The sequence below is a fragment of the Alexandromys fortis genome, unplaced genomic scaffold (assembly GCF_014885135.2).
Source record: "Alexandromys fortis isolate MF-2015 unplaced genomic scaffold, M_Fortis_MF-2015_v1.1 scaffold_2_1_26212458, whole genome shotgun sequence".
Classification (NCBI taxonomy): domain Eukaryota; kingdom Metazoa; phylum Chordata; class Mammalia; order Rodentia; family Cricetidae; genus Alexandromys; species Alexandromys fortis.
In genome coordinates, this window is record NW_026067930.1 from 2,228,310 (window position 1) to 2,255,360 (window position 27,051).

The following is a 27,051-nucleotide window of genomic DNA, read 5'->3' on the forward strand; positions in this document are numbered from 1 at the left end:
CCCTGGGAACGCCTTTCCTCTCCACTGATAGTGAGTGTGGCTCCTTTGGATGTGTTTTTGGCAGTGGGAGCCCTGACTGGCTGGCCAGGAAGAAGCTTCCTAGGGTCCACATGGCTCCTGCCACAGATTCAGCCATCTCCTTTCCAGCTCTTCTCAGTGTGGTGGACGGCCAGGCCCCAGGAAGTCTGTGCCTGCTCGCCGTGGAAGTGTCTGCTCTGTGGAGTTCTGCTTAGGCTTGTAGATGACAAACTCCTTAGTGGCGTATGGGTGCTTACCTCCAGCCTTGTGGTTTAAATAAGAGGAATACCAGCTGTTGTGATACTGGGACTAGGCAAGAGCCGTGTCAATATATTGCTTCAAATGATTAGCAGTTGTGATCATAGTCCTGACCCCAGTATGGTCTCTGTTCCCTAGTCAACTGGCTGAACACTGATTCTGCTCTGAGCTGGCCACCAAGCCTCCTTGATGTGTCTGTGTTGGTAGAGGTCACACTGCCTCCACAGCAGTCCTTCCAGTGTGCCAAGCAGGAACCTGGCAGGGCAGGTGCTGGGTGGGCCTGGGTTTTCTACCATAGTCCCTCTCCACACCCAGCTCAGGAACTTTATTGGGCCTTAGGTGTTGGGAGACTGGTGGATGGGGCTGGTACTGACCCCCTGCTTCTGGGATCTCCACAGATTATTTGGATTTGGGGATCTTGGGAGAGTACTCGAATTTCCATCCATCCTGGGAGAATGTGGCAGTCAGTAAGATCAAGAACATGATGGTCACAGAGCAGGGCCTGGCACTGGACACCATCTGCCATTTCCTAGAGGAGCACAGCCAGGTAGGATCAGAGAGACTGATGCTTCCCACTGAGCGGGAGATTCACGGGGCCTGGGAGGAAGTGAAGGCACCATCCAGGATCGTTCCCCAGCCAACACATTGAACTCATCAACCACCTTAGGACTCCCACGGTCTTGGCCATCCCTGAAGCTCCTAACACTCTATAGGAAGGTGCTGGAGGATTTCAGAGAGTCAGAGTGGATGTTTTAGTTCCCACACACTGGTGGGAAGGCAGGGTCCACCCAGGGTCTCCTCCTACCAGGGATGGCCGTTGTTTACAGAGGGAGGCAACCTAAGCACTCACAGCTGGTCATGACTGGGAACCTAAACATGGAGAGGGAAAAGCATTTGGTCAGAACAGGATGGGCAAAGGCCCAGGGGTCAACATTGAGGCATAGTCAGCAAGGAGCATGCCCAGATACCCATGGGACTCTCTGTGTCTGCTAGAAACGTCAGCCTCTGTCCTAAGGGTCTCAGGGAACTACTGCAGAGGTGGTCATGGGCAGATTTACTCAGGATTAAAACTCTCATACTTGGAGGGATTTCCCGTTTCCTTTTCTCTCACCCATCTGAAAGCAAGCTGCCCTCCCCCCACTCAGGGTCCTGGGAGGGCTACAACTGTCCTGTGGGCTCTAGAATCTGTCTTGCCCTGGTGGTTGGGAAGGGTCTGCGTGGCAGTCTGCCCACAGCTCTGGGAAAAGCAGAAGACGCCACCCAGGGATTCCCCTGTGCAGAAGCTCCTAGAATTTCTCAGCCTGGACCCCAAGCAAACTGCTGATAAGGTCAGTGCCCCATGAGAAGCCCTAGGCTCTTTTAGCCCCCTGGAAATGCTTCAGGAAGGTGTTCCTCCCCTGCTTTGTCCCACACAGCGGGAGGAGAAAGGGCTCCCTCTTGGGGAAGGAGTAGGTCTGACCACACAGCCCTGCCATGCTCAAATGGGTGGATTTCTTAGCAGCATTAGCAGACAGCATTAGCAGACTCTCCACCCTGTCCTACTCCAGGCCTTGCTCTTCCATCTCTATGGGCTGATCCTGCGTGAGTGCCCCAGCACGGAGCAGGTTCAGTGCCACCTAGCCAACCTCCTGGAGCTGTCCCACCAGCACTCCAGCTACCGAGAGGTGGGTCAGTGTCCTCGGGTTATTGCCTGTGCCTCCCTCGTGCCCCATTCACCATCACTAGGGTCTTGCATGGCTCTCACTGCATGGCACACTTTGCCAGCTTGCCACCAGTCCAGCCCCCCGGGAGGCAGCCTTGATAGAAGGACAGGCCCCAGAGAGCTGGACAAGGACCTGCCCTGTCACCTGTGAGCTCCCTCACAGGGTCCTCTGGTACACAGGGAATTGCGCTGGCTGTGGGCCTGGCCTCCACCGAACACTTGCAGGAGGTATGGGCCCTGCTGAAGCACCTGGGACGCAACAAGATCCTGCGTTCAGCCGAAGTGTCCCCAGACAGCCAGGTAGGGAGGCCCTGAGGCCCTGAGTGCTACAGCATGTTGAATACGGCAGTGGTGGACAGAGAGGGTGCCAGCCTCCATGTGCCCATTGATGACACTACACCAGGGTTCCTGCCTGACCCCTTAGGAGCTGGTGTCGGGGACACAGGATAGTTGAAGTACCTGCTCTGTGTCCATGCATGCTTCATAGGAGACCCTTCCTCAGGGCCTCAGCATGGAGATAATTGAACTAAGGATTTTGGGCCAGGGAACCTCCAGTACTTTGAGAGCTATGCCAGGCCTGGGCCTCAAGTTCTCGCTTGCCTTGGGCCCAGTAGATACACTGAGCAGCTCTACAATCCCAACTCCAGTAGCTCAAAGGAGAAAGCTTGCCTGGGGAACCAGCTAGTGGGGCTTCCTAGACAGGAGGGCTAGTGGCAACTCTAGGCCCAGTCCTTTGGAGGAGGCACACTCCTGGCCTCTACTTGAAGTCAGTATAGAGGCTACAGCTTTCTCATTGGCAAGAGGGAGGTGGGGGTTGGGAGAGCTGAGAGCCTGGATCCCCTCAGCCTAGCTCTCACTCGCCCACAGCCCTCAGACAACAACCTTCGATGGAAATGGGTCAGCAGCACCTCCCTGCTGTGTTATGGGCAGATAGCCAAACATATCAAGGAGCAGATCCTGCCCTGGGTGGACAACATCGCCTCGAGGATGGTGTACTACTTCTCCTGTGGTCCTTGCGTGAGGCCCTCCCCACCCCTCCATTGAAGGGCAGGCTGGACAGAGCCACCTGGGTTAACTTGTCAGTCACTGAGGCAGTACTCGCAGGACAGCCCTAGAGTCTTGGGAACAGAGCCCACTCAGGGTCTGCTCTCTGCACTCCTGGGTCCAGGGCTCTGGTACAGGTGGCTGGGATAAGGCTGTGTCTGTCCAGGGTAATGAGGCTGGCCTAGAGAGAAGGAAGCCCTGTACTTAGCTTCCTTGACTGGCAGAGGGGTTGTTTTTGTGAGTAAGGTTGCTATGTCCTGTGTGCATGAAGTGTGCTTTGTGTGTTGTGTGTGTGACGCACACACTGCTGGTACCCTGGTCAAGGTGGCTGCTTAGGTTATGTGACAGGATTTTAGGGAATTGTCCCCTGACCTGACCTTTGGCCCATCTATGGGAGACAGGATGAGATTCTGAAGTCAAGCTTCCTGTCTGCGGCCATCCTGCTCACTAGATCGCTTCGGGAAGAGTATGGCTCCCAGAGGTACAAGTTCACGCAGATTCCAGAGCTCATCCAGTGCCTCCTGGTAAGCGACCCTGGGGTCACCGTGGGTCCTCCTAAGGACCAGGGTGGCCAGCTAGAGGCTGCTGCCACACTTGCCCCTTCTCTGCCCTCCAGGACATCCTCAAGGATGAGCCCAACTTCCTGACCACCTTCTTCAGGCAGAAGATCATCCTGGTTGTCATGGGTCTAAGGTAGCTCTCCTAGGGCACTGGAAGACAGGCAAGGTCCTGAGTCTGTGGTGGCATCAGAGCGTGTGGGGCTGGGGCCCAAGGCACCACCAGAATATTGGCTGTGCTGAGGCTCTTCCTGTTCTGCCTAAAAGACTGCCTGTTCTAAGTTTGCGTTCTTTCATGACCAGGATAGATTGCTAATACTGGCAAAAACTAAACCCTGCCCACAGCCACACACTAAACCACAGTCCTGAGCACAGACTGGGCCCTAGCCCAGGTTATACATGAAGCCTAGCTTTTCACCCTTGGACCCGGATCTTACTCTATGCTCTGACCTGATCTATCCATAGCTTTGACTCTGACCCTGAAAATGTCTAGATTTCCCCCAAGCAAATGCCAGTGAGTTAGAACAGCTCACCATAGCCCCTATTGTGTTGACCTTTCTTATTCCACTGAGCCAAGACATTGTCTACTTTCGTATTCTAGTTGTGCTGGTGTGCCCCTGCTGGGAGTCCCTTAGGCCAGTCTCTGGTATACCCCTGCTGGGAGTCCCTTGGGCCAGTCTCACACCCCAACCTAACACTTTGTTTTCTTGCAGTAACCTGCGACCCGGACTCAAACCCCTGCTCAAGTCCCAGGTCCTGCAGACTTGCCTGCACAGTGTGTACAGGCTTCCCGCTACTGAGCACCTACAGAGTGATTCGCCTTCATCGAAACAAGCTCCAGATGTCATGGTGATGCTCTAGGATTGGCGTGTCTCTCTCCCAGGGGTGTGGGTTTCTGGTGTTAGGCCAGGGGTTAGCTTTGTCTGGTAATTGGCAGAAAGAAGAGCTCTGTCTGGGCTTAGAACCATCTTGCCTGGAGCACAGGCTCACTTCAACCTTAGAATGGCAGGGACCTTGAAGGTTTTTTGCGCAAACGAGACCCTGGTCTCAGTGCTGCTCTGGTGGCATTCTCTGAAGCGAGCCTTCCTGTACCTTGTACTCATTGACTTCAAGGAAGCTGACAAATGCCTCAAAGCGCTGGACACATCCTGGCCCTTGGCTGTGCAGCTACCCAGCTATCTCAGGCTATCTTGCCCCAGACCCAGGCTCCAGGGGAGTTGAGGCGGGGACAAGGCTGGCTGTCACTCACATGCCTCTGATCACTCAGCACACAACTAGGTCCTGCTCCATTCCAGGACCTAAGTGAGTACCAAGGCCATATCCAAAGCAGGAGAGGCCAGTTCCATCCACCAGAAGTGAAGGGAGGATACAGTGTTGCTGGGGTTGCTTGCTCTGGGAAGAGGTCATCTGGCTGGCATGGCTCTGAGGGTAGCTACGTTCTGTTCAGCAGAAAGAGCAAGGCAAGAAACAAAGCCTTCCACGCTTTGTTTCCCGGCCCTGGATCCAGGTTAGGCAGCGAGGCCAGGCAGGCACAGGGAGCTGACCTGTGGTCTGCGCTAGGCTCCCAGGGCACACATGAGGCACTGCCTTGTGGATGGTCAGAACCATGCCAGGAGAGCCCAGGGAGCAGGGGAAGACAGATGAGTCCCAAGGGAAACTGACCTCCATGTGGTCACAAAGGAGGCAGCAGCCATTCCTGTGTGGGGTTCAACTGGGACCATCTGCCACTGCACCAACTGACTTTCTGCAGTTGGCCATAGTTTTGATCCATTGTTACCTTCATGAGGTCACTGGGATGAGGACTTTGGTATGTGCTTAACTTTGGTGAAACATCTCTTCAGCTCTCACAGCTACCTTTGAAATGGGCCACTATGTAGGTTTTTAAAACTACTTTTTATTTGTGTATGTGTCTGTCTATGTCTGTGTTTCAGTGTGTGTCTCTCTATGTGTGTGTGCCTATGTGAGCCTATATGTATCTGTGTGTGTGTTTCTGTCTATATGTCTGTCTGTGTCTCTGTGTATGTTTCAGTGTGTGTGTCTGTGTGAGCCTGTGTGTGTATGTGTGTCTATGTGAGTACATGTATGTATATGTCTATGTGTGTGTATGTGAACCTGTGTGTGTATATGTGAGTACGTGTATATATGTGTCTATGTGTGTGTGTGTATGTGAGCCTGTGTGTGTGTGTGTGTCTGTGTGTCTGTGTGCTGTGGTGCACATGTGGAGATCAGAGGGGAACTTGTGGAAATTGTTTCTCTCCTTCCACCACGTGGGTCCTAGGAATCTAACTCAAATGCCCAGGTTTGATAGCAAGGGCCTCTATGCCCCTGAGCCATCTTGCCAGCCTTACTAGGCAGTTTTATAGCTCCTCTTATACTTTGGATGTGAGTTTACAGTCTGCATTTGAAAATCTGTTCTCTCAGTTGGGACTTTCTCAAAATCTCTGTTGTTGACTTCTGAAGACAGTTGTTACTGCTTAGAAAATTCCTACTGTTTTTTTTAATTTATTTTATTTTTTGTTTTTTTGAAACAGGGCTTCTTTGTAGCTTTGGAGTATGTCTTGGAACTAGCTCTTGTAGTCCAGGGTGACCTCGAACTCACAGAGATCCGCCTGCCTCTGTCTTCAGAGTGCTGGGATTAAAGGCATGCGCCACCACCGCCCAGCTGGGGTTTTTTTTTGTTTTGTTTTGTTTTGTTTTTGGCCTGTGCTATGGGTAGGATGTCTAGGGAGTTTGCTTGACCAGGGGCCACAAAGATTGCTTAAGTTTTCTGCTGGAAGTTTTTGCATTTTGAGGGTTCAGCTTTGTATTTTGTGGGGGCAGTTGAAAAGAAGTACCATAGCTGTAAAGAACAGTATGCTGCTACCCACAGCTCTGGAGGCTGCAAGAACAAGGTTTGAATGTCAGACGTCCCCCACAAACCCATGTGTCTGAATACTTATTCTCCAGTTGGTGATATTGGAGTCTGGGGCCTAGATGGAGAAAGTGGGTCACTGTGGTGAGCCTGGCCCTGCTTCTAGCCTGAGTGTTCTCTTTGCTCTGAGTCATACGAGAAGTGTGCAGCAAGCTCCTGCCACCATAGCCCAAGCAGGCATGGTCACCATGCTTTCCCAAGATGCCTTACCACTGTGATGCACTGTATGGGCTGAGCTGTGAGTCAAAACAAACCTTGAAGTTGCTCCTGTTGAGTGTTTGGGTACCACAACACAGTAAGTGATGCTGGGGCTCATCAGTGGAAGTGGGGCCTGGGAGAGACCCAGCTCTATGCTGCTGCCCTCAGAGACCTGAAGAATTCCTTGCAGGGACACGTACTCAGGGAAAGCCAAGATTCAAGGCTTTGTGCAGAAAAGAATTTTAGGATGGTCCAGTTTGGAGCAGAGTTGGATTTTATTGGGAAGGCAGTGTAACATAGACTCAGCAAGGGGTTGATAGAAGTAGAGGCAACCAAAGAAAGGATAAGAAACACCCACGTGTGAAGAAGTCAGGCTTAAATATCTTAGCCCTGGACACACAAGCTCCACCCACAGGGTTGCTAAGAGCCCTTCCTCCATGCCCTCCTTTTAGTAAATGAGATTCTAAGGTGCTTCCTGAAGTGGTTAGGACAGCAGCCTGTTAGGGTGAGATCATAGGTTGCTAGGGTCACACAAGATGACCAAACTGTATCCTTCACTGGAAATGGAGTCTCCTTTCTTGCTTCTGAGATTCCTAGATAAGTGTAAGTTTGTATTTGGGAAAAGAGGAAGGCCATCCTCAGGTCAGCCTTAAGTGTTCATTGCCATTTTAGCAGTCTTATTTGAAATATCTCCACATAAGAGTATTGCCTCCGCGTCAGAAGCTCTCTCAGTGGATGGTGTGAGCTGGGAGGAATTCTTGACTCCTTGCAGTGATATGCTTGGGCCTTCTGGTGTGTTTGCATTTCTGGTCTTATTTCCATTTGAAACCATCCTTCACTTGGAGACAAGATTATCATCTCAAGATTCTTTTCATCTAGAACCATTTCCTCTCTCTTTTAGTCTTTATAAATATGTGAGAAAAAAAAAGTCAGGTAGCGATGTCTCACTTCCTTAATCCCAGCACTCAGGAGGCAGAGGCAGGCAGATCTCTGAGTTTGAGGCCAGCCTGGTCTATAAATCAAGTTCCAGGGCTACACAGAAAAACCCCATTTTGAAAACCAACCAACCAACCAACAAACAAGTGTTTAATTTGTAACTGCTAAGTTGTCAGTGGCTGAGACATTAACCAAAAGTCCTTCTTTGGGGAAACAGCAGGTCAGCAGGAAAGATGTCAGAGCGGCAGACTACCTCAGTGGCCTCAGGAGAGAGGTGGGCAGAGCTGGAGGAGACATACTTGAGCAGCTAGAGGAACCTGTTTGCTCACACCACAGCTCCTCTGGGGAAAGTCTGGAGGCAGAATGCACTATCCCAGCTGCTGCCAATGGCGTGATCAGCCTCACCTGCCAGAGTTGGGCCCAAGGAAGCAGATACCTTGCAGGGGAGACGATGAGGTGACCTGGCTATGTGATGCCAGCTGTCCCTGTCCCTTGCCCTTGCCAGGTGCTGTACAAGAAGACAATGCATGCCCTGGACCTGCTCCTTCAGAACTTCATCTCTGAGAACCCGAGCATGGATGAGGTCTGCTTCCTCCTGCAGGTGAGGCCTGTAAACCAGCAAAGTAGGGATTCCAGCCCCAGCCCTAGCTCCAGCCTGAGCTGCTAGAGAGAGTGTGGAGGTGGATGTGGGTGTGTGCACGTTCATGCCCACACATGTAATACTAGGTAAAGATTGAACCCAGGCCTTATTTATACACAGACATTCAACATTCTAGATACGTGTTCTACACTGAGCCGTACCCCCAACCCTGTGACAGGCTTTATGAGAAGTGGAGGGGAATTGGAAGAAACGTGCATATATGTGTTTCCTGTCTCTACAATGTGGTGCCCCTCATCACCCTAGGACTGTCACCAAGAAGGCCATCAGCATTCTAGACCTCCAGAGTCATGCACCACTGTAGCCCTCTTTGTAAAGTAGTCTGCTTTGGGTGCTTTTTATAGAATGAAAGGTGGGTGAACATAATCTACAGTGGGCTGGACTGAAACATGAGCCACAGTTGGGGCTCCAGAGAGGACAGAGCCCTTAACCTTGACAGCATTGGAGTTGAGCTGAGTTGAAGGATGCCCTGCTGGTGTCTACCATCGGATTGTTGGGCTGGTCTTAGAACAAGTGTCCTGGCTGTGTAAGAATAAGACTGTCGCTGGTGCCTTATAGGTTTGGACCAGGAATGAAGAACTAGATTGATGGACAGGCAATGAGGCTAATGGCCTGGCTGGGTGGCTGTCGCCCTTCTCAGCGGCCCTACTCTGGGCTGATGTTGAGCTGGATGTCATGGGCTCTGTGGCGCAGGTTCTCACGTGCTCCCCTATTCTTCCCAGCACACAGAGTACTGGTTGATATCTGACAAGAGCCATGAGCGCAGCCGGGCTGTCCAGTCCATCTTCCTGCTTCTGCAGTATGTGGTAGACTCTTTGAAGCTTGCTGTGAGTTCCCTGCACTCCAAAGTCTTGGGGAGCTCCTGATGGTGGGAATGGAGATTAGCATCCAGGTGGAGTCTTGCCATAGGCACTCTCTGAGCCCTCAGGCTGGGCGATGTGGTACCGTTTAGCAGGTTGGCCCGAGGAAATCCCCAAGCCAAGACTACAACCAAGAGAGGGCAGAGACTGAAGGAGTAGGGAGGGGGAGGGGAATAGCCTGGATCTAGACAGAGAAGCTGCAGTGTGGAGGACCCATGACTCAGACAAGCCTAGAATCAGCTGATCTGAGGGCTGGGAATGGAGCAGCTGAGAGAAAGAGAGTCACCCCATTTCTGTGTTCTCGAGCTCCCGCTACTTCACATGGAGGCATCAGGCTTGGATGGGAAGGACTGAGAGAAACCAAATTCCTTAGGTAGTGAGCCTGAGCCACCACCCCACAGCTCAGGAACAATGTAAGCAGGCTTCCCACAGGCCAGGTGTGATCACCCTAACTCTCAGAAAAGAAGTAGGAGGATTGTCTGAGGTCAGCATGAGCTACATTGTGAGACCCTGGCAGGAAGGAGAGGGGAGAGGAAGAGGAAGGGAGGGGGAAATACAAGCTGAGAACTTCCTGGTCTCTAGAAGAAGACAGACCCTCTTCCTAAAGGAAGGGCAGGCAGATGGCCTGGACAGCATTCAGAAGGCAGTAGCTACAAATACAACATGGATACCACGGGCTAGGGCTGTATGTAGAGCACTTGCCTAGCGTGCACCAAGTCCTAGGTTGGATCCCCAGCACTACATCAAACAGGTGTGACGGTGCATGCTGTAATCCCAGAATTCGGGAGGTGGAGGCAGGAAGATCAGAGCTTCAAGGTCATCCTTGGCCACATATTCTGACTCTACTGAGCTTGAGGCCAGCCTGGGCCATAGGAGACCCCACCTGAAAAACAAAAATTGACAAATGGACCTCATCAAAATGAGGAACTTTTGTGCACCCTGACACAGGACACAGATGGACAAGAAATGGGTCCGGAAAATGTGATAGCTGTAACTCAGTGAAAAGGCAACCGACCCTTAAAATGGGCAACAGGAAAGACATTGCAGAAGCCATGAGAACAAGTGTGTCCCCACATAACTGGTCATAGAGGACATGCAAATAAGCCACTAGGAGGTGCCACCACCCACCACTGGAAGCGCAAAATTAAAGTCTGGGAACAGCAAGTATTGGCCAAGGTGTGGAGCCCCGGAAATGTCTCATAGAGCCTGTGGGAGCGTAGGATGTTAAAACTGCCTGGCAGAACTTCCGGCAATTTCTTTGAAAGTTAAACACATACTTATCCCCTAAGCACACAGGTCTGATCCTAGGAATTTACCCAAGAGGAGTGAACATTTATATATAAAAAGATTTATGCAAGAATACTTATATGCTTTTGTTCATACTGGAGCCAAGCTGGAAGTCCTGCAGATGCCCAGCAATAAGAACAGGCAAGCAATGTGTGGCGATATCGACCACAGGGGTGGGCCACCAGGATTCAGCAGAGAAGAGGACCCATGAGAAGAGTGAGGATTGGCAGGCAGGACCAGCTGTGAGGCTTCTCCAGGAAACATGATGAGAAGTTTCTCACAGATGCACAGGGACAAGGGAGGGTGCTGGGTGGTGTGTTGGAATGTGGAAATCAACAGAGATGTTGGCATGTGAGGCCTGCCGGAGGGAATTATGTTTTTATCTTGATACTGGATTCTCTCCGGAATCAGTCAGCGCTTGAGAAACTGGATGTCTCCTTTGTCATTCATGCACACCTGCTGTGTGTCATTCACACAGCCAAGCAGTGAGAGGCCCTGGCCAGAAGCCACTGCCTGATGCTGGACTTCCTGGCATCCAAAACTGCAAGCTAAATAAACTTCTTTCTCAGTCATCCAGCCTCAGGCACAGCAGCCGAAAGAGGATGCAGATACAACAATCTATTGAAATTTCCGAAGCTATTGCATTTTGTACTTAATGTTTGTGACCTCTCTGTAACTGTAATTGTAAATAAAAATGACCATAAAACTGGTAAGAATTCTGTAGTTTGGTTTTTGCAGTAATATTGGTTTGAAATTTTATTCTGTGCAGTATTCGAAGTATCCTGAAATTTTTTCAGAAATTTATAAATGCCAGAAGGTATGGAGGTCCTGGAAGCTGGGGGTCTCCCGCGAAGGGACGAGGACCTCCATTGGAGAGTAACAGCAGGTGGCCCTGTTCTAGAGCTGGAGTGCTGGACACTTGATTCTCTGAATCCGCATGGATTTAGATATGTATCTATTTCAGCATTCTTCGAGCTCTGTGTGGTGTGCATGTAAGGTATGTGTCTTGGGGTGTATGCATGAGAGGTGTGCACATATTAGTGTGATGTATGTTAGATGTGTGAGTGGTGTGTGTGTGTGTGAGTAGGGTTATGTATGCAAAAAATGTGTGTGTGAAGAATGTTGAATGTGAGGAGTGTTGGATGTATGAGGAGAGCTGTGTGTGTGTGTGTGTGTGTGTGTGTGTGTGTGAGGAGAGCTCTGTGTGTGTGTGTATCTGTGTGTGTGAGGAGAGCTGTGTGTGTGTGTGTGAGGAGAGCTGTGTGTGTGTGTGTGTGAGGAGAGCTCTGTGTGTGTGTGTGTCTGTGTGTGTGTGGAGAGCGCTCTCTCTCTTTCTCTGTGTGTGAGTGAGGAGTGCTCTATGTATGTTATAGATATGGGAGGAGTGCTCTGTGTGGAGAGTGTCGTGTGGATGAGGAGTGTCATGTGTTAAGTATGACTGTACTGGGACAACTGGTGAAGTCTGGATATGGAGGAGACAATGACACTGACGTTGGATAGGATTTTTGTGGCTGTGGCTGTCACACTGTGCATTTGTCACCTTTGTCCTCCTTATGAAACACACAATGGAGTGTTTGAGGTCAAATGCCAGTGTTTCCTGTCAGAAGAAGGGAGGAGACCGGAAGGGACTGAGCAGAACAGTGTAGCTAAGGGGAGGCAGTGGCTAGAGGACTCAGGACTTCTGAGCTGTTCTTCCCTATGTTTGAAGTAGAATCAATGCTAATGCTACAATGCTGAAAATGAAAGGGCCGTGAAGGTCCTCACAGAGCAGTTAGATGCAACCAAGATTTAACATGGGCAAGGGCTTCACCGGAAACTGTGTGAGTTGGGCCTTGCAAAGCTGGCTTTGGGAATCCAGGCTGGGGCTGGAGGGGCAGTGAGGTGACACCTGTCACCAACTGAAGTGGCTGCTGAGTCTGCAATGGGATATGTCCTTCCAGGTAGGGTGGGCTGGCCAGGTGTGTGATGGCCACCACACACTCGGGCCACCATGCTGGTCTGGGTGTTAGGATCTGGCAGAGAGCTAAGAGGCTCAGCCTGAAGACTTCAGAAACAGCATCCGTCATGGACTTCACAGAGCGATGGATTCATGAATGATGCAAAATGTCCTAAGCCGACAGAGAGTGAGCAGGATGCTCCCGGCTGCTGCACTCTGAGAGGGCAGCAGTGTGGCCCACACAGGAAGAAAGAGCCTCTGCAGATCAGGGCTGTTCCCACCCCAAGCCCCTGTCCCCATCCTTCATTCCTCATCAGGTCACTTTCCAACCCCACAGTCCTACTGGAGAATGGCTCAGCTTGGGGTGGCTTTTGTTCAGGTCCAACCTACTTGAGCACAGGAGACTCACTAAAGTCAAGCTCCAACCATGTGACCCTCCAGATCTCAGAGGCCAGAAATTCAGAGGAGACTGCGAACACCCTCCCTGTCATCTCCGTGAGGATTTCAGGAGGCGTCTGCCATTCCTCTCTGTACTGCTTTGCATCTGGTAAAAGGAACTGAGGAAATGAGACACAGTGTGCGCCTGTGTTCAGGACTTTAGAGGAATGACCGTTAAAGGGGAAAATAAAATGCTAAGAGATACGTGGTAACCACAAGAAAGAGTTGGAAGAACATTTAGAACTGCAAGCAAAACAGATCTGAAATGAAAAGGCACTGGGTCCATTAACCAGCAGCTCAGCCACCACAGAAGAAATAAGAATCGGAACCAGGACAAAGAACCTGCCGAGACCAAAGGGAAAAGAGGGAAGCCCGGTGGGTGTAGAACAATGCGGAGTGGAAGTAGAATCCCAGGAGAAGTGAGATGATCAGGGCAGAGTGGGTGGTACCATCACCCTGGAAACTGCTCAAATTGGCTGAAAAAAATATGTACCTTCAGATAAGAATACTAAGGAATCCCAAGCAGGACAGGCACAAAGGAAAACACATGGGAACACACCACGGTCCAAATTATTGAAGACCAGGGAAAGACAGGAAACTCCTAAAACATCCAAGAGAGACAAATGATGCACACATACCAGCCTATGTGGGTATACATGGACACACACATGCACACATATACACACAAGCATGTGTGCACACACAGGCATACACACATTTAAAGAGTTATGCGTGCATGTACACACAGGCACACATACATGACCATACCATCATGCAGGTACATATGAACACCCACTGGCATGCCTACACACATATGTACACACTAGCACACACGCATGCATACAAGCATGCAGTCACATATTCCTATCAACAGGCACACCTGTACAAACATGCTTGAAGGAAGTGATAGGCATGCCCAGCTTCTTGTTATTAAAAAACAGAAATTCTGCTTTCCAGTGAGCAGACAGGTCAGAGAGGTTCTCATGGGTGGGACAGGAGTCTCTCTCAAAGCCCAGCCAGTGCATCTCCCACAGATGCTGAGAGCAGAAAAGGAAGGACAAAGTGACATAAGGAAGCTAGGCCTGGCTTTGCTCACTGCCTCACTCTCCCCAGAAAGAGGCCGTGCCGTCCACGCTGGGCCACCAGCTAGGCCTCCTGACTCTGCTGTGGCGGGATAAAGACGAGATCACACAACAGCATTCCTACTGCTGTGTCTTCCTCCTCATGCAGCTCGTGTTCCAGCAGAAAGGTGAGCTGAGCAGGGTTGGGGAAGGGGAGGCTCTGAGTGGCTCTGGGTAGGCTTTCCTTCGGCCTCATTGTGAGCTGGGAAAGGGGGGGAGGAGAAAAGAGGCTGCCTCCAGGCCCAGCAGCCCTCCGGAACCCAACCATACACAGGGAAGTTGGTGGAGTTCGCACAGTGGAGCAAGATGAAGCAATTTGAAACCAGCGAGCCTAGAGAGTGGGAGGTGAAGCTCTACCACATGGTGAAGGTGAGGTTGTCAGACTGGGCCTGGGCCTCTCCATTCTGGTCCTGAACAGATGGGGCCAAAGGGTCCCAGGGACCTGAGCAGCCAAGCATGCAGGTTGGGCAGAACCAGAATGGGATGGACTTCTGCTCTTTCTAGGAAAACTGTCTGTCTTTGTACCTCACCTTCCAGCCTCAGCTCGGATAGGGCCTTTGAACCCACGGGCCAGAGGTTCTCACTTGTGTACCTCCCTCTGGGGTCAAGGGCAGCCAGCAATCTTGCTCTTCTGGGGACACTCTGTTGTTAGCACTACTCCTTCATCCTAGGTAAGCTTGGGGGACACCCCTCCCTCTGACCCTTGCTGTGTTCTTCTCAAGCTTGGCCTGCCTGTTACATCAGATGGGGAAGAGGAGGCAGGGTTTGTTTTCAAGCTCCAGGACTTGTTAGGAGGCCCTGGGTAGGTCATCCCATCTTCCCGAGCCTCTGTTTTCTTACCTTCCAAGTGAGGGTCCAGCTTCTGAGGCAGACTGGGTCAGAAGCATCTCATGTCTCCTGGGGCATGGATTAGGCCAAGTCTATTGTCCTCGTGGCCCCTCCTAAAAGACAGTGGATGGAAATTCAGGTCCCACCATTCAGGGGAAGTAGGAGAAGAAAATAAGGTAGGGATTAGAGGGGCTGGAGAGATGGCTCAGTGGTTAAGGACACTGGCTCTTCTTCCAAAGGTCCTGAATTTGATTTCCAGCAGCCACGTGGTGACTCACACCATCTGTCATGAGATCTGGCCCCCTCCTCTGGCCTGCAGGCAGACATACAAGCAGAACATTACATATGTGATAAATAAATCTTTTTAAAAAAGATTTTAAAAAAAAAAAGACTGGGGCTAGAGTTGGGCAGGAGTTAGTGTCGTTCTGACCCAGCAGGACCTTGGTGGAGTGACTCTTTGCAAGACTGTTTCCTACTTTAGGGAAAGTCTTCAGAGAAGAGGCAGCTGGGTACTTATGGCTGCAACATTTGCAGTCACCCAGCCTTGGCCCCAATTTGGGAGAACTACAGGTCATAGCAGCCTGGGGCAGGGGCTGAATGGACACTTTGGGACCCTGCAAGCCTGTGTTCATGGCACTTACATGACTGGGCACACAGCCTTCATTCCCTCTCTCATAAGAGCCTAGCTCGCTGCCTGACCTGAGCCAGTGCTGGCCAGAGATTCCATGCACCCCCTCTCCTGACCTTGGCTCTACACAGACCTTCAAGAACCTGACAGTGGCGCAGCACACACAGCTGATCCTTACCCTGGTGCACAGTCTGGACAGCTGGAACTACCTCCGCTGCGACCTTGCTGCCCAGCTCCTACTGATGATCTGTGAGGAACCCAGTTTACAGAAGGAACAGGTGAGGCAGGGTGGACGTGGCTCCTTTCAGACTATGTGTACCTGCCCATGTGAGCATGTGCCATATACATTCATCCACATGTAGTCACGGAGACAACGCGCAATCAGCCTAGCAGCCTATGAGTGGGATCCCAATGTACTCCTGGCAGTTACCTTTGTCCAGAAGATTCCTGGCCCACCTTCTGCTGCCTCATAGGTAGCCTGTGGGAGAGGGCACATTTAACTCTCCTCCAGTTCGGCTTGGCCAACTAAACTGAAGATTCACCCTTGGGGACTGCCAGGCCCCCTCCACTTGGGTGCTCTCACATGTCAACAGCAGCACTCCTCTTGGCTTGTTCACCCTACCTCCCTTAAGAAAGAGATGCAGCCTGGGAGATGAGCCATAAGGCCAAGTCCTCTCAGAAACTCAGAGGGCCTTGCCTTGTCTGAAGCTGCGTTCTGCCCTGCAGGTGGCTGAGATCTTAGATGCAGCCTGGGAGATGAGCCATAAGGCCAAGTCCTCTCAGAAACTCAGAGGGCCTTGCCTTGTCTGAAGCTGCGTTCTGCCCTGCAGGTGGCTGAGATCTTAGATGCAGCCTGGGAGATGAGCCATAAGGCCAAGTCCTCTCAGAAACTCAGAGGGCCTTGCCTTGTCTGAAGCTGCGTTCTGCCCTGCAGGTAGCTGAGATCTTGCAAAGCCTGTTCCAGGAACTGCCAAACATCCGCTCTCAGAGTATTCAGCAGACCATAAGTAAGGTCACCATGACTCTGGGGACCCAGCATATTCAGGAGGTGGTGGAGGTGGTCTTGTCCCTATGTCACCCCTCAGATAGGTAGGTCTTCCCTTGGCCCAGGGTACTACAGTGTAGGCATCACCCAGGCCTGTGGTGACCCTCCTGCCCAGTTCACAGTTGTTTACTGAACACACTAGGCAGGGAAAGGCTCTCAACAGTTTTGTCTTCTTCCTGACTCCGGACTGTGGCCAGAGGGGCTCTGAAAGTGTCTGGGTATTAAACAGGGCTCCAGCAGTCCCAGGAGGGCCATCGGCATAGACACCATTTCAGATTCACAGTCACCAGAGGTCAGTCTATAAGCAAAGCCACAGACCAGTCAGAGGCTGTGAAAATACAGTTACACTGCTCCATGCATCCACGGGTGCCCTGTGACCACAGAGCCCCAGTGAGTCCTGATTCCAGCTGCCACACTAGATACCAGTGGCAGTCTCTTGATAACAAAGCTTTACTAATTTGACACCTGGCTGTGGGCTGACGGCAGCAGCGTAGCCATAGCCAGTCAGTCTTTAGGTGGCCGGCCATGTACTAAGCACCTCATGAATACATGTATATAGTTGGCAATGTGGGAGGTGGCAGGGACAGTGGCCCATCCATCTCAGAGCACACAGCCCTTGACAGAGGCAAGTGCCACTGAGGACTCATGAGCTTTGCCTGAAGTGGTTTCTGGCTCTGCTGCTCCCCTCTTCTCTTCAAACCATCTGAGGGGCTTGCCCCTACTTCCCAAGAGAAAAGACAGACTGGAGAGCAGCCATTTGCTTTGGGGTCCTGGAGAGAGGGGCTGCAAGGCTGGGGCTCATGCAGATGTCTAACGAAGCATCACAGATCACGGATCTTGGGCCCCCTCACCTGCTGCTCCTAAGGGGCTCGCTTTTTCACATCCTGTGAATGGTCAGCACTTGTGGGAGGCCTCTCTGCGCTGCTGTTCCCAGTGGTGACCTAGACCCTGTCTCAAGCAGGTGGATCCTACTGCTGTGGAAGGCTCTGGCTACCAACTACCACTTAGCTCGTGATGTTATAACCCTGCTCTATGTAAAGTTGAAACTGCGGCCACCCAGGAGGCTCCTCCACTCCTCATATCAGGCCCGTCTGGTCTCCCTGATGGTGAGCAGAACCCTTTGCTTTGCCACCAGCATGGTCCCCTCAGGGTCAGTAGTGGTATCCAGGGCCTCAGAGAGATCCCTCTAGGACACTGGACTTCCTCCAAGAGCCCCACCCTCGAGCCTTTACCATGGTTTGTGGTCATTTGTGACAATGCATTGCACCTGCTCATGAACCTCCCACCCTGCATGCATGGCCCTGCTAAGTGTCTGGGGTACCCACTGATGGACCAGCCGCCTGGCTGCAGACACCTGCTACTATCAGCACTTGTTTCTCCATGGGGATGCCCCATCATAGACCATAACAGAACTAAAAATCCCATGAGCTCTCAGCAAGTGGTTCCTAGACACATTGGAAAATAGGAGAGAAAGTCTTGGTTATCCTGGCAAGACCCAGAGATACAGTGACCATGCACTGGGCCATGGTTGGCTGCGAGAGCAAGAATAGTGAAGGAAGATGGAAGAAGAGGATCCAGGGAAGGCAGAGGGATCCCTGAGCAGACAGCACAGCCAGGGTGGGAGGTGAAGATTGCCGGCTCTGATTGGGAGCCGAGGCTAGCACCTGAACTCCCCCCCCCAGGCTTTGTGAGGGCATGACTTAGCAGTGACCCACTTCATCTCTGGCCCCTGAAAAGAGACCTTTCAGTTCAAGGGAAGACCAAGTGGGGTAGTGGACATGCTACCATAGGACTGACTAGAAGAAGAGCCAGGGGACTCTATGGTCAACCTGAAAGCCCCTCCCCTCCACAAACACCATAGCCCAACCCCAAAGAAATGGGGTTGGAAGGAGCCAGCCACCAGAAACTCAGGGTTAGGAACAAAAAGACAACGGGATAGGAGAGTCTGAGAGTCAAGGAGGGTCTGAGAAGGATCTCCCAGCAGGGTGGGCACTTGGAGAGATCTGGCTCACCAGAAGGTGGAGCCAAGCCAAGAACAGCATGATCAGCAGTGTGGAAGTCAGACATTCTTGGGGTCTCAGCATAGCCAGGAGGTCAGGGCCCAGCCACAGAGACTGAAATGGGGCCTGGCTCAGTCTCAGGATTACCACAAGGACCTTCGGGGCTTTATCCAAAGGAGCTTCATGATGAGCCCAAGGGGGCCAGATGAAGGCAGTGAGGCCTGGACTAGAGTGACTTTGTAGCTGCTGTCCCCACTCTTCCACTCAGGGGTCCCCCTCCGGGCTTTGCTGTCATCCACTGCAGGCACTGGACACCATTTATGAGCTTCTCTACACCCCGGAGTACAGGGACACGGTCCGCTGGGCTTTCGCAGGGATCCTTCTGGGCCTCCTCACAGAACTCTACTACCTGCTGGAGGTGGGCCTGGTGGAGGGTATCTTTGACTACCAGGAAGACAATCTAGCCTCTAAGCCCCTGGGGCCCTGCAGGTGAGCCAAGATGGCTACTGTCCCCTCCTTGAACCCACTGAGCTATGCTGATTCTGGGGCACCCAAGCAGGAAAGGATTTTGGGTGGAGGTAGGGTAGGGGTGGGTCAGAGGACCCAACCTGGCCAGGGGGGAAGACTCCTGAGCAAAGGGAGCCAGGTAGATGCAGCTGACAGGGTTCAGGCACTGTCTTGTTCCTCCCTGCCCAGGACCTGCCTGGAAGCCCTCAAGGGCCTCTTTTGGACCAACGAGTACTGGGAAGTGTTTGCTGATGTCAAGCTGATCCAGGGCTGGGAGCTTTTTGCGCATTTGGAAACCTTCCCAAAGGGAGTGACCCTTTTGGCCAGGTGAGCCCCTCAGCTTGGGCACCCTTTGCCTTGGAGGGGCAGAGTGGTCACCAGCGCAGCCCATGCTCCCTGCTCTGGACCCTGCACTCCAGACTCAGCAGTCTGGCCGCCAGCTCTGAGGTCTGACTGGAGAATGGAGCCCTCTGGGACTGTGTGTGTTCCTCTTGCGTGTGACAGGACCATGGCTCACTATAACTGCGAGGTCAAGGCTGTCTTGGGGCAGGCTCTCATCTCCCTGAAGAGCACTGAGGAGCGCGACAACATCGTGGCCATCTGCATCATCACCGAGGTGAGCCTTTCCCCAGCCACCCCAGTGAACGTCCCTTCCAGGTCTCTGATAGAAATGTGTACATCTGTCTCATGTTTCAGGTGTGCTTGCTGTTGGGGGTCTAACTCTTTATCATGGTGTGGGGTCGACTGATTCCTTGGCAGTTATGGTTAACAAGTGGACTGATGGTGCCGACCCCTGCCCAGTTTCTCAACAGCCCAGATATCTGCCAGAACTTGTCTCAGAAGGCCATGGACCACTCCCTGAACCTGGGCCTTTCCAGCCGCAACCACATAGTGCGAGTTCTGAGCTTGAAGGGGCTAGGCAGCACCCTGATGCATCCTTACAAGGTGAGGGGCAGGAGTTTGAGAGAGGTGCCCTCTGCCATTTCAGAAGGTTATAGGGAAGACTGGGCACAGAGGAAGTGTGTTGATAGTGCAAGGGGTGGTAGAGAGAGCCGATCAAGCCCAGTTGGCCCTGCTAAATTGCCTCATATGGGGCTCCTAACTGGCCCTTTATCTCTTCCTAGCTAAGAGTCCCTAATATGATAACCTCCTGTCAGGTACCCAACACATTACCTTTGTCAGACTCCCAGAGCAGGGCTGTTCTGACATGTCTCTCATAACAGGGCTAGGATGCGGCTGCAGAGCTGGCCTATGCCAAAAAAATGGTGCGGTTTTGTCTGTTTTTCTGTCCAATATGAGGGGAAATAGGAAGTGGACCTGGGAACAGCCAGCTTCAGCACTCAGACCTCCTCCACATCTGTACTGACCCAGAGATGGGCAGATACCTAACCTTGTAAGAAGGCCAGGAGCCCCAGTATCTTCCCAGAGCTATGATTGGCTGCCTCAATGGGACATCTGGCAGAAACTGGTCAAAGGTCCCACTGGAGGGTGGTGGTCTCCCTGCAGGTAACTCTGCTAAGAAGTAAGTTGACGGAGCTTTTGGACAACTTCCTGCAGCCTGAGTTCGAGGATCTTTTGGGCCTGATGGAGATCATGGGCCACCTCCTACACCGTCTGGGTGTCCATGGCATTGGAATTGCCAGCTTCAAGATTGCTCAGCGCCTTCTCAGTCTGTTCACAGATGTGAGCTGGGAAGTGGGTGGAGTGGGGAGGCAGAACAGGGCAGGGCTGGGCTGTAGACAGCAATCAGAAACCAGTACCACTCAGCATCCTGTTTCTGCACCATCCCCAGAGCCCATCTAAGAATTCAGATTCTGTAGACTGGGGCTGGTTGAAGTTTGTGTCAGTGCTGAGTCTTGTTCTCAGGCCATCAGAACCAGTGATTCCATTTGAAAACAGCATGAGTCAAGTGACTTCAGGGGGTTGAGATTAGGAATGAGGAAGGCTTGCTCTTGGCATGGACAGTCCCAGGAAAACCACCACGATGTGTCCCTGTGATAGATTAGAACCAGGAAGATTAGAGCTAGGATAAGCCCCAGTTGAGGTAGGTAGGCAGTCAGTGGCTACTGTACATCTGAAATCAAGGAGGTAGCAGTGGAGGCAGTTTGGGGCAGAAGATGTCTCTGCCTTTCATGGACAAGAGGCTGAGTCATGACAGGGTTTGTAGAAGGAGCAATGCTGGCATTGGCAGGCACTCCCTTAGGTATTGGGTTCTGCATCCACCTCAATTCAAGGACAAAGGCACGGTTGCCAGCTACTGTTTACCAAAGGTGAATCGGTGCAGGGAAGGAACCTCGCCCAGGGTCACGGAGCTAAAATGTCACAGATTCCATAGTCAGGTCTGCCTAGGAGTGGAGGTATGATTGTTGTCACCCCAGGGACATGCAGAGAAACCCAGAGGTGAGAAATCAGGAAGAAGGAGTAAGTCAGAGAAGGCTGGGAGGGGATCGTGAGTGGAGCTGAGGAAATGGGGGACATGAGAAGGTCATATGTCTTAGTTAGGGTTTTTATTACTGTGAAGAGACACCATGACCACAGAAACTCTTACAAAGAAAACATTTTAATTGAGGGGCCTCAGTTTCAAAGGTTCAGTCCATTGTCATCATGGCAGGGAACATGGTGGCATGCGGGCAGATGTGGTGCTGGAGGAGTAGCTGAAAGTTCTGCATCTTGTGGGCAGCAGGAAGTTGACTGACTGTCACACTGAGAGAACCTTGAGACCCCAAAGCCCACCTCCACAGTGACACACTTCCTCCAACAAGGCATTCCACCTAATAGTGCACTCCCCTTTGGGAGCCATTTTCTTTCAAACCACCACAGCATGGGAGAGAAGTTGACAGGAGTCAGGGACTAAGGGGACACTGGTCTGTGGGATTAGGGACAATGTAGGTTGTCCCTGAGCTAACCAGGGCCAAAGTGAGGCAACTAGAAGTCATGGGATAAGGCTGATTTGTCACTTGCCTGAGAATTCTATGTCCCCCAGGAAAGAGCAAAGGTACGAGAACATGCCATCTTCCTGTTTGGAGATGTCATCCACTATGGTGGCAAGAAGTTTCGACAGAGCCTCAAGATCCTGGCTTTCCGAGCTATAGTGCCCCTGCTCTTCCACATGGCTGACCCCTGCCCAGAAGTGGCCGTGGTGAGTGTGTTCTAGCTCAGCTGGGGCAGTCAGGAGAGCAAGGCCAAAGGAGGTCCAGGTGGTGGACTCAGCTCTCTGAGTGGAGACCAGAGTGAGGCTAGTGTTTTGGAGAGTCCACCTGGGGAACAGAGGGGGCTGGGTTTGTAGGGCAACCCAGCAGTCAGAGAAAAGGAGTGGGCTCTATCCTGGTGGTATTTCCTCAGCCACCTGCTTCAGATTCCTCACTCCATCCATCCATTCATCCATCATCCATCCATCCATCCATCCATCCATCCATCATTCATCTATCCATCCATCCATCCATCCATCCATCCATCCATCCATCCCTCCAGGCCCTTGTGCAGCCTCTTTTGGCTGCAGACCTCCACTCTTCCATCTAAAATCAGCTGCAAGAATCTGGCATTCAGGATCTTCCAACTTCTACCTTCTCCTCTCCAGCCCTGCTGTGCCCATGTTTGCACTGGAGCACCTACTTGTACCCTGCCTGCCTAATGCCATGACCCCCCCCCCTCCAGAGGAACCTTGTGTTTCAGGGACACCCCACCTCCCTGGAGTGGCCCTGAAACACTTAGCCATGCTGTGAGGGCCTTGGGTGTTGTAGGCCTCTAGCTTTTCTTCTCTAAGGAGCTAGCCTAGTTTTGTATCTACACTCACAGATCAAGCTTGGCCTCGGCTGGCCCCTGCTGGCCCTGGGAACAAGCTGTCCCATGCTTCTGAGAGTAAGGCCTCATGTTTAACAAACCTAGCCCAGGCCAGTATTCATTGTGGGAAGTCAGGTCCCTTCCTAAGCTTAGAATAAGCCCCCACCCCTCTGAGACTCGTACACCAAGCTGGTTCTTCAGAAGGAGGCCTGGGAAGCCTTTCTGGGAGGCTCTGTGAGAGTCAGAGCAGGGCACGCTGGGCTTGGGGAGTGGGTCATCCCATCCTGTGGTGATGCACGCCCTTCTAGTGCCCCCACCAACTGTGCCAGGACCAACTAGTTCCCAGGACCCTAGGAGTCCAGAGATGGTGCTGCTACAGAAACCTCTTCTCAGGGTCTGTCTGGGATAAAGGGGGTGATGACGGGTGGAAGCAGAGGCAGTCTGTTTTCCACTTACAGAAGGCCAAGTACACCTTCCTGCGCTGCGCCATCTTCTTAAAGTGGGAGTTCCAGAAGGAGCTGTTTGGCAAGCTGGCATGGGGCCAAGGGCCCGGCGCTGAGAATGAAATTTTTGTCTACATGGTAAGGTGTGGACCCCTTTCCAGGGGAGAGCTCGGAGTTGGAGAATGATGGCTCTTTAGTCACCCCAGACTGCTCTGAGGGTGGGGTATGGGGATGGGAGAGGCAGTCCTAACGGTGTTTAAGTACTGAGGTTCTGTGGGGGAGCATTTTCCCTTCATAATGGAGTTTGGGTTCTTTGAAGTGAGCTGTCCAGGAAGGTTGGCAGAGTCTCCATGATGTTTCTAGAGTGTGTCCAAGGCCTCCTTAGTGGAGCCTCTGAGGCCCCATGATGTTCCAGTGCAGTTTTAAGGCAGACGCAGCTGAGCCTCAGAGTCCAGACATTGCAGGGCCCACCTGTGAGAGACCAGTAGTAAATGCCACCTCCTGTCACCTAGCAACCACTTTAATCTCTGGCCCCAAGTTCTTCTGCCTTCCTGGGTCTGGGCTGTCAGGGTCACAATCCCAGCCTCTTGAACAGGACCGAAGTCACATGCTCAAGGCAGGACAGGCTTGTCTTCAGTCTACAGGCCTCACTGGATCTAGTTCGGCCACAAGGGAAAGGCCTAGAAGTGTGGCTGCAAAGATCTCAAGGTGGTCTTTGGACAGGGTGGGTCCACTGAGCTCCTGGCCTGCTTACCCATCCCACGCAGTGGCACCACATGCCCCTTGACAGCAGTGACAATAGGAGCATGGCCCTTGAGGGAGAGCCTGGGCTGCGGCCTCCAGCTCTTTCACCTTGGTCCAGGTGCCACCAGGACCCAAAGTTTAAAGAGTAAAAGCACAGCAGAGAGGACAGGGAACTGGGCACTTAGAAAAGGAGAGGCCTTTGAAGGACACAGAGCGGCAGAGCCTGTGTATGACGTGGGCACTTGTGTCATGTCTGCAAGGCGTGATGGCCACACTTCAAGGTAAGTGCCCAGAAGACACCCAGGAGAGCAGAGAAGTAGCAGGGATACTGAAGCTGCCAAGGATGAGCCTGCCTCCCCCTCTTCATGACATGGGCCTTGCAGGGGACCTTGGTGGCTTGGGGCTGTGGGACATATGCTGCTGGTCTGTGAGGAGACGACAACTAGTCAGGGATAGGCAGAGGTGTGCTGGGTGGTCTCCAGAGTGATGCTGGCAACGGTCACAAATACGGGTGCTTCCAGAACTCGGCATGGGCTCTCCTCATTGAACCAAATGAAGGAACTGGGCCAGCACTACCCACCACCCCTCCAGATCTCCCATGGGACTCTCTGGTGCCCACCCTCCTCTCTTCCAGGCCCTAAGCACTGGAAATGGAGTTCAGTGCTTGGGGGTACCTCAGGAAAGCCATGTCCCTGAAGTGAGATACCACACAGACCCTCAATATGGTCACAGGCCCTCTCTTCTCTCTTCAGATAGAAAGCAACTTCGGCAGCCACCAGCAGTTTCTCAGTCAGGCCTTGTTGTATCTGGACAGCCCCCACAAGAACCTGAAGCTGGCAGCCATGAGGTTCATCGGTACGTGTTGACTCAGCAGCTGCAAACCCTACCTCATGTCCCATGGCCTGCGTTACCACAGTTGGTGGTCAGGTTCACATGTCCCGGGTCAACCACAGGAGCAGTAGCTCTATGACAGTGAGAGGGTGGGGCGTCCCTGTTGGCCAGTGCTCTCAGTGGGCAAGGGTGGCCATTGCTAACCACCTCCTTGACTGTCCCAGGGGGATTGCTTCAGGACTACTTCAATGAACTCTGCTTCTACTTGACAAAGGACGATGTGATCATCCTGAAGAACTGTGAGTGAGTGGAGCCTGTGCACCCCTGGGTGGCTGAGGCTTGCCTTCCCAACACCCGAGGGAACTTTCTGGTGGGAGATGCCACTGGGGGGAGCTCACTTTCCCCATCCAGACTGTGGGTCCACTGGGCCACTCAGTTCCACAGCAAGCTCCTGATTGGACCTGCGGTCTCTCCTGCAGATTTGGAGGCCCTCAGCCATGACACAGACTCCAGAACCAGAAAGTTCTACCTGAACCATTGGGATGATGTCATAGAGCTGTCCCACTATGTGAGAAGCTGAGGCTGCTTTGTCCTTATTTTTGTCTTTGTTGAGTCCTATCTTTATTAAATGCCACAGAGTATCTCTGGCTTCCTCCCAGACATGTGTGCAACAGGTCAGACCAACTCTCCCTTTTAATCTCAACTCCATAGGCTGTGGGGGTGGGAAGGGTGCATGACTCAGAAGTCCAGAAGTTACCATAATGCTCCCCTAGGCAGCAAGAGCTGGAGTCTTCAGAATAGGTGTTGCCATATTCAAGCAAGACCCTGAGGCCCTAGGAGCCACCCTCAGCAGCCTCTTCTCCAGCCCTACTTTGTCCTCAGCCAGGCCCAGGCTGTCCCACATGCCCACTTGACCCCTTGCCTACCCAGTTCATCTGCCTGTCCGCAGGTAGGTCTTCCATGAACCTGCTTAATACCTGCCTCTCTCCTGTGGCCACAGAACCTCTCCTACTTGCTTGCCCACAACCTTTGCTTAGCTGACACCCAGGACTTGGTGGGACTTCCAGCTTTCTGGGGACACCATTCTCACAATCAGCTTGGCTGCTTCTCTGCTGTTGCATGGTTCTCCTGCGGATATCCATTCTCTCCAGCAAAGACACTTTCCCCAAGCCCATTCAGGCCCTTCAGTCATGCACAGTACCTTTGCCTACCACAGTGGCATTAGGATACCATGGAGGCTACCAGGGTAGACTCAGGGTGTGGAAAACAGATATAAATACAGCCAGTGCCTCGGGTGTGGCTGTATAGGAGGCACATAGACTCCTAAGAGATGCTCAGATGTACTGTGCCGTTTCAGGGTGGAGGTGCTGGGTCATATCAGATACCCAAAAATTACTAAACACCCCCACCTGCAAGCCACATCCCCAAAGGGGAGGCAGCAGGATTGAGGAGGAATCAGAAGCAGGAAGGAGCTGAAGAGGTTCCGGATGCCCTCTAGGAACAGAACTTCCAAGTCAGTCCATCCAGCCCCTAGCCCTTGTTAGCAGGTAAAGTCCAGGGTCACAGCTCTATCTACAACAGGGGACATCAAAATTACAGATCTCGGTGTGGCTGGAGCAGCATGGCCCCACAGACAACACTCAGAATAAGCAGCCAGAGCAAGAAAAATGAGCCAGAGGCTGGGTGGGTCATGAGAACTGAGAGCAGAGACAGCATGAGAAGAGCGGTCCACTGTCCGGGATGCCCATGAGAGGCTGGGCTGAGGAAGGGGAAGGGTATGTCTCTCCAGAGTACTAGGGGTGTGTGATGGGGGGTCCCCAGCTTTTATAGTGTGTGTGATAGACGCTCCCACTAAAACCAACATGCCTCCATCTTGGGCACATTAAAATAATTAGTTTTATGTGTCACCAGATATTTCTAAAGGCTTAAAAACAGTCAAGACCCCCAAACAGTGGGCTGACACAAGAGTGATGAGGGAAGGCCCTGAGGACTGATGAGGACATGGGGATGGGGTTAGAAGACAGGCCCTGGCTCCTACAGAGAAGGGAGTTGAACCCAGCCCACACTAGGTCAGGGCTCCAAAGGGTCCGCAGGACAATAGTGTCCACCCATGCCAAGAGCAGGATCAGAGCCTCACTCCTGTGAGTGCTCCCACCATAAGCCCTCTTCATTCAGGCGACTGCGTTAAACCACAAATGGACCCCTGTCGGATGCTTAGAGACAAGAGATCAGAAGCCTCACTATGGAAGATGAAAGAGGGGTTTCCACAGATTTTAGCACCAGGAACTTCAGATACCACACTGAACAGTACAGCAGACAAA

General features: G+C 52.3%; 1 protein-coding gene across 1 annotated transcript in view; it reads left to right on the forward strand.

Moving 5' to 3' along the window:
• Positions 1-27,051, forward strand: part of LOC126503482 (maestro heat-like repeat family member 5) — a 43,577-nt gene that overhangs the window by 12,002 nt on the left and 4,524 nt on the right. The window contains exons 4-28 of the mRNA XM_050145192.1: positions 415-543; positions 675-823; positions 1,512-1,604; positions 1,824-1,940; positions 2,159-2,278; positions 3,424-3,546; positions 3,639-3,715; positions 4,293-4,428; positions 8,130-8,225; positions 9,005-9,109; positions 13,917-14,052; positions 14,199-14,293; positions 15,512-15,658; positions 16,315-16,469; positions 17,387-17,531; positions 18,730-18,914; positions 19,122-19,259; positions 19,437-19,548; positions 19,734-19,877; positions 20,439-20,615; positions 21,916-22,071; positions 23,171-23,293; positions 24,652-24,754; positions 24,955-25,029; positions 25,210-25,298. Coding sequence (XP_050001149.1) covers positions 415-543; positions 675-823; positions 1,512-1,604; positions 1,824-1,940; positions 2,159-2,278; positions 3,424-3,546; positions 3,639-3,715; positions 4,293-4,428; positions 8,130-8,225; positions 9,005-9,109; positions 13,917-14,052; positions 14,199-14,293; positions 15,512-15,658; positions 16,315-16,469; positions 17,387-17,531; positions 18,730-18,914; positions 19,122-19,259; positions 19,437-19,548; positions 19,734-19,877; positions 20,439-20,615; positions 21,916-22,071; positions 23,171-23,293; positions 24,652-24,754; positions 24,955-25,029; positions 25,210-25,298 — 3,125 coding nt within the window. The remainder of the gene's footprint in view (positions 1-414; positions 544-674; positions 824-1,511; positions 1,605-1,823; positions 1,941-2,158; positions 2,279-3,423; positions 3,547-3,638; positions 3,716-4,292; positions 4,429-8,129; positions 8,226-9,004; positions 9,110-13,916; positions 14,053-14,198; positions 14,294-15,511; positions 15,659-16,314; positions 16,470-17,386; positions 17,532-18,729; positions 18,915-19,121; positions 19,260-19,436; positions 19,549-19,733; positions 19,878-20,438; positions 20,616-21,915; positions 22,072-23,170; positions 23,294-24,651; positions 24,755-24,954; positions 25,030-25,209; positions 25,299-27,051) is intronic.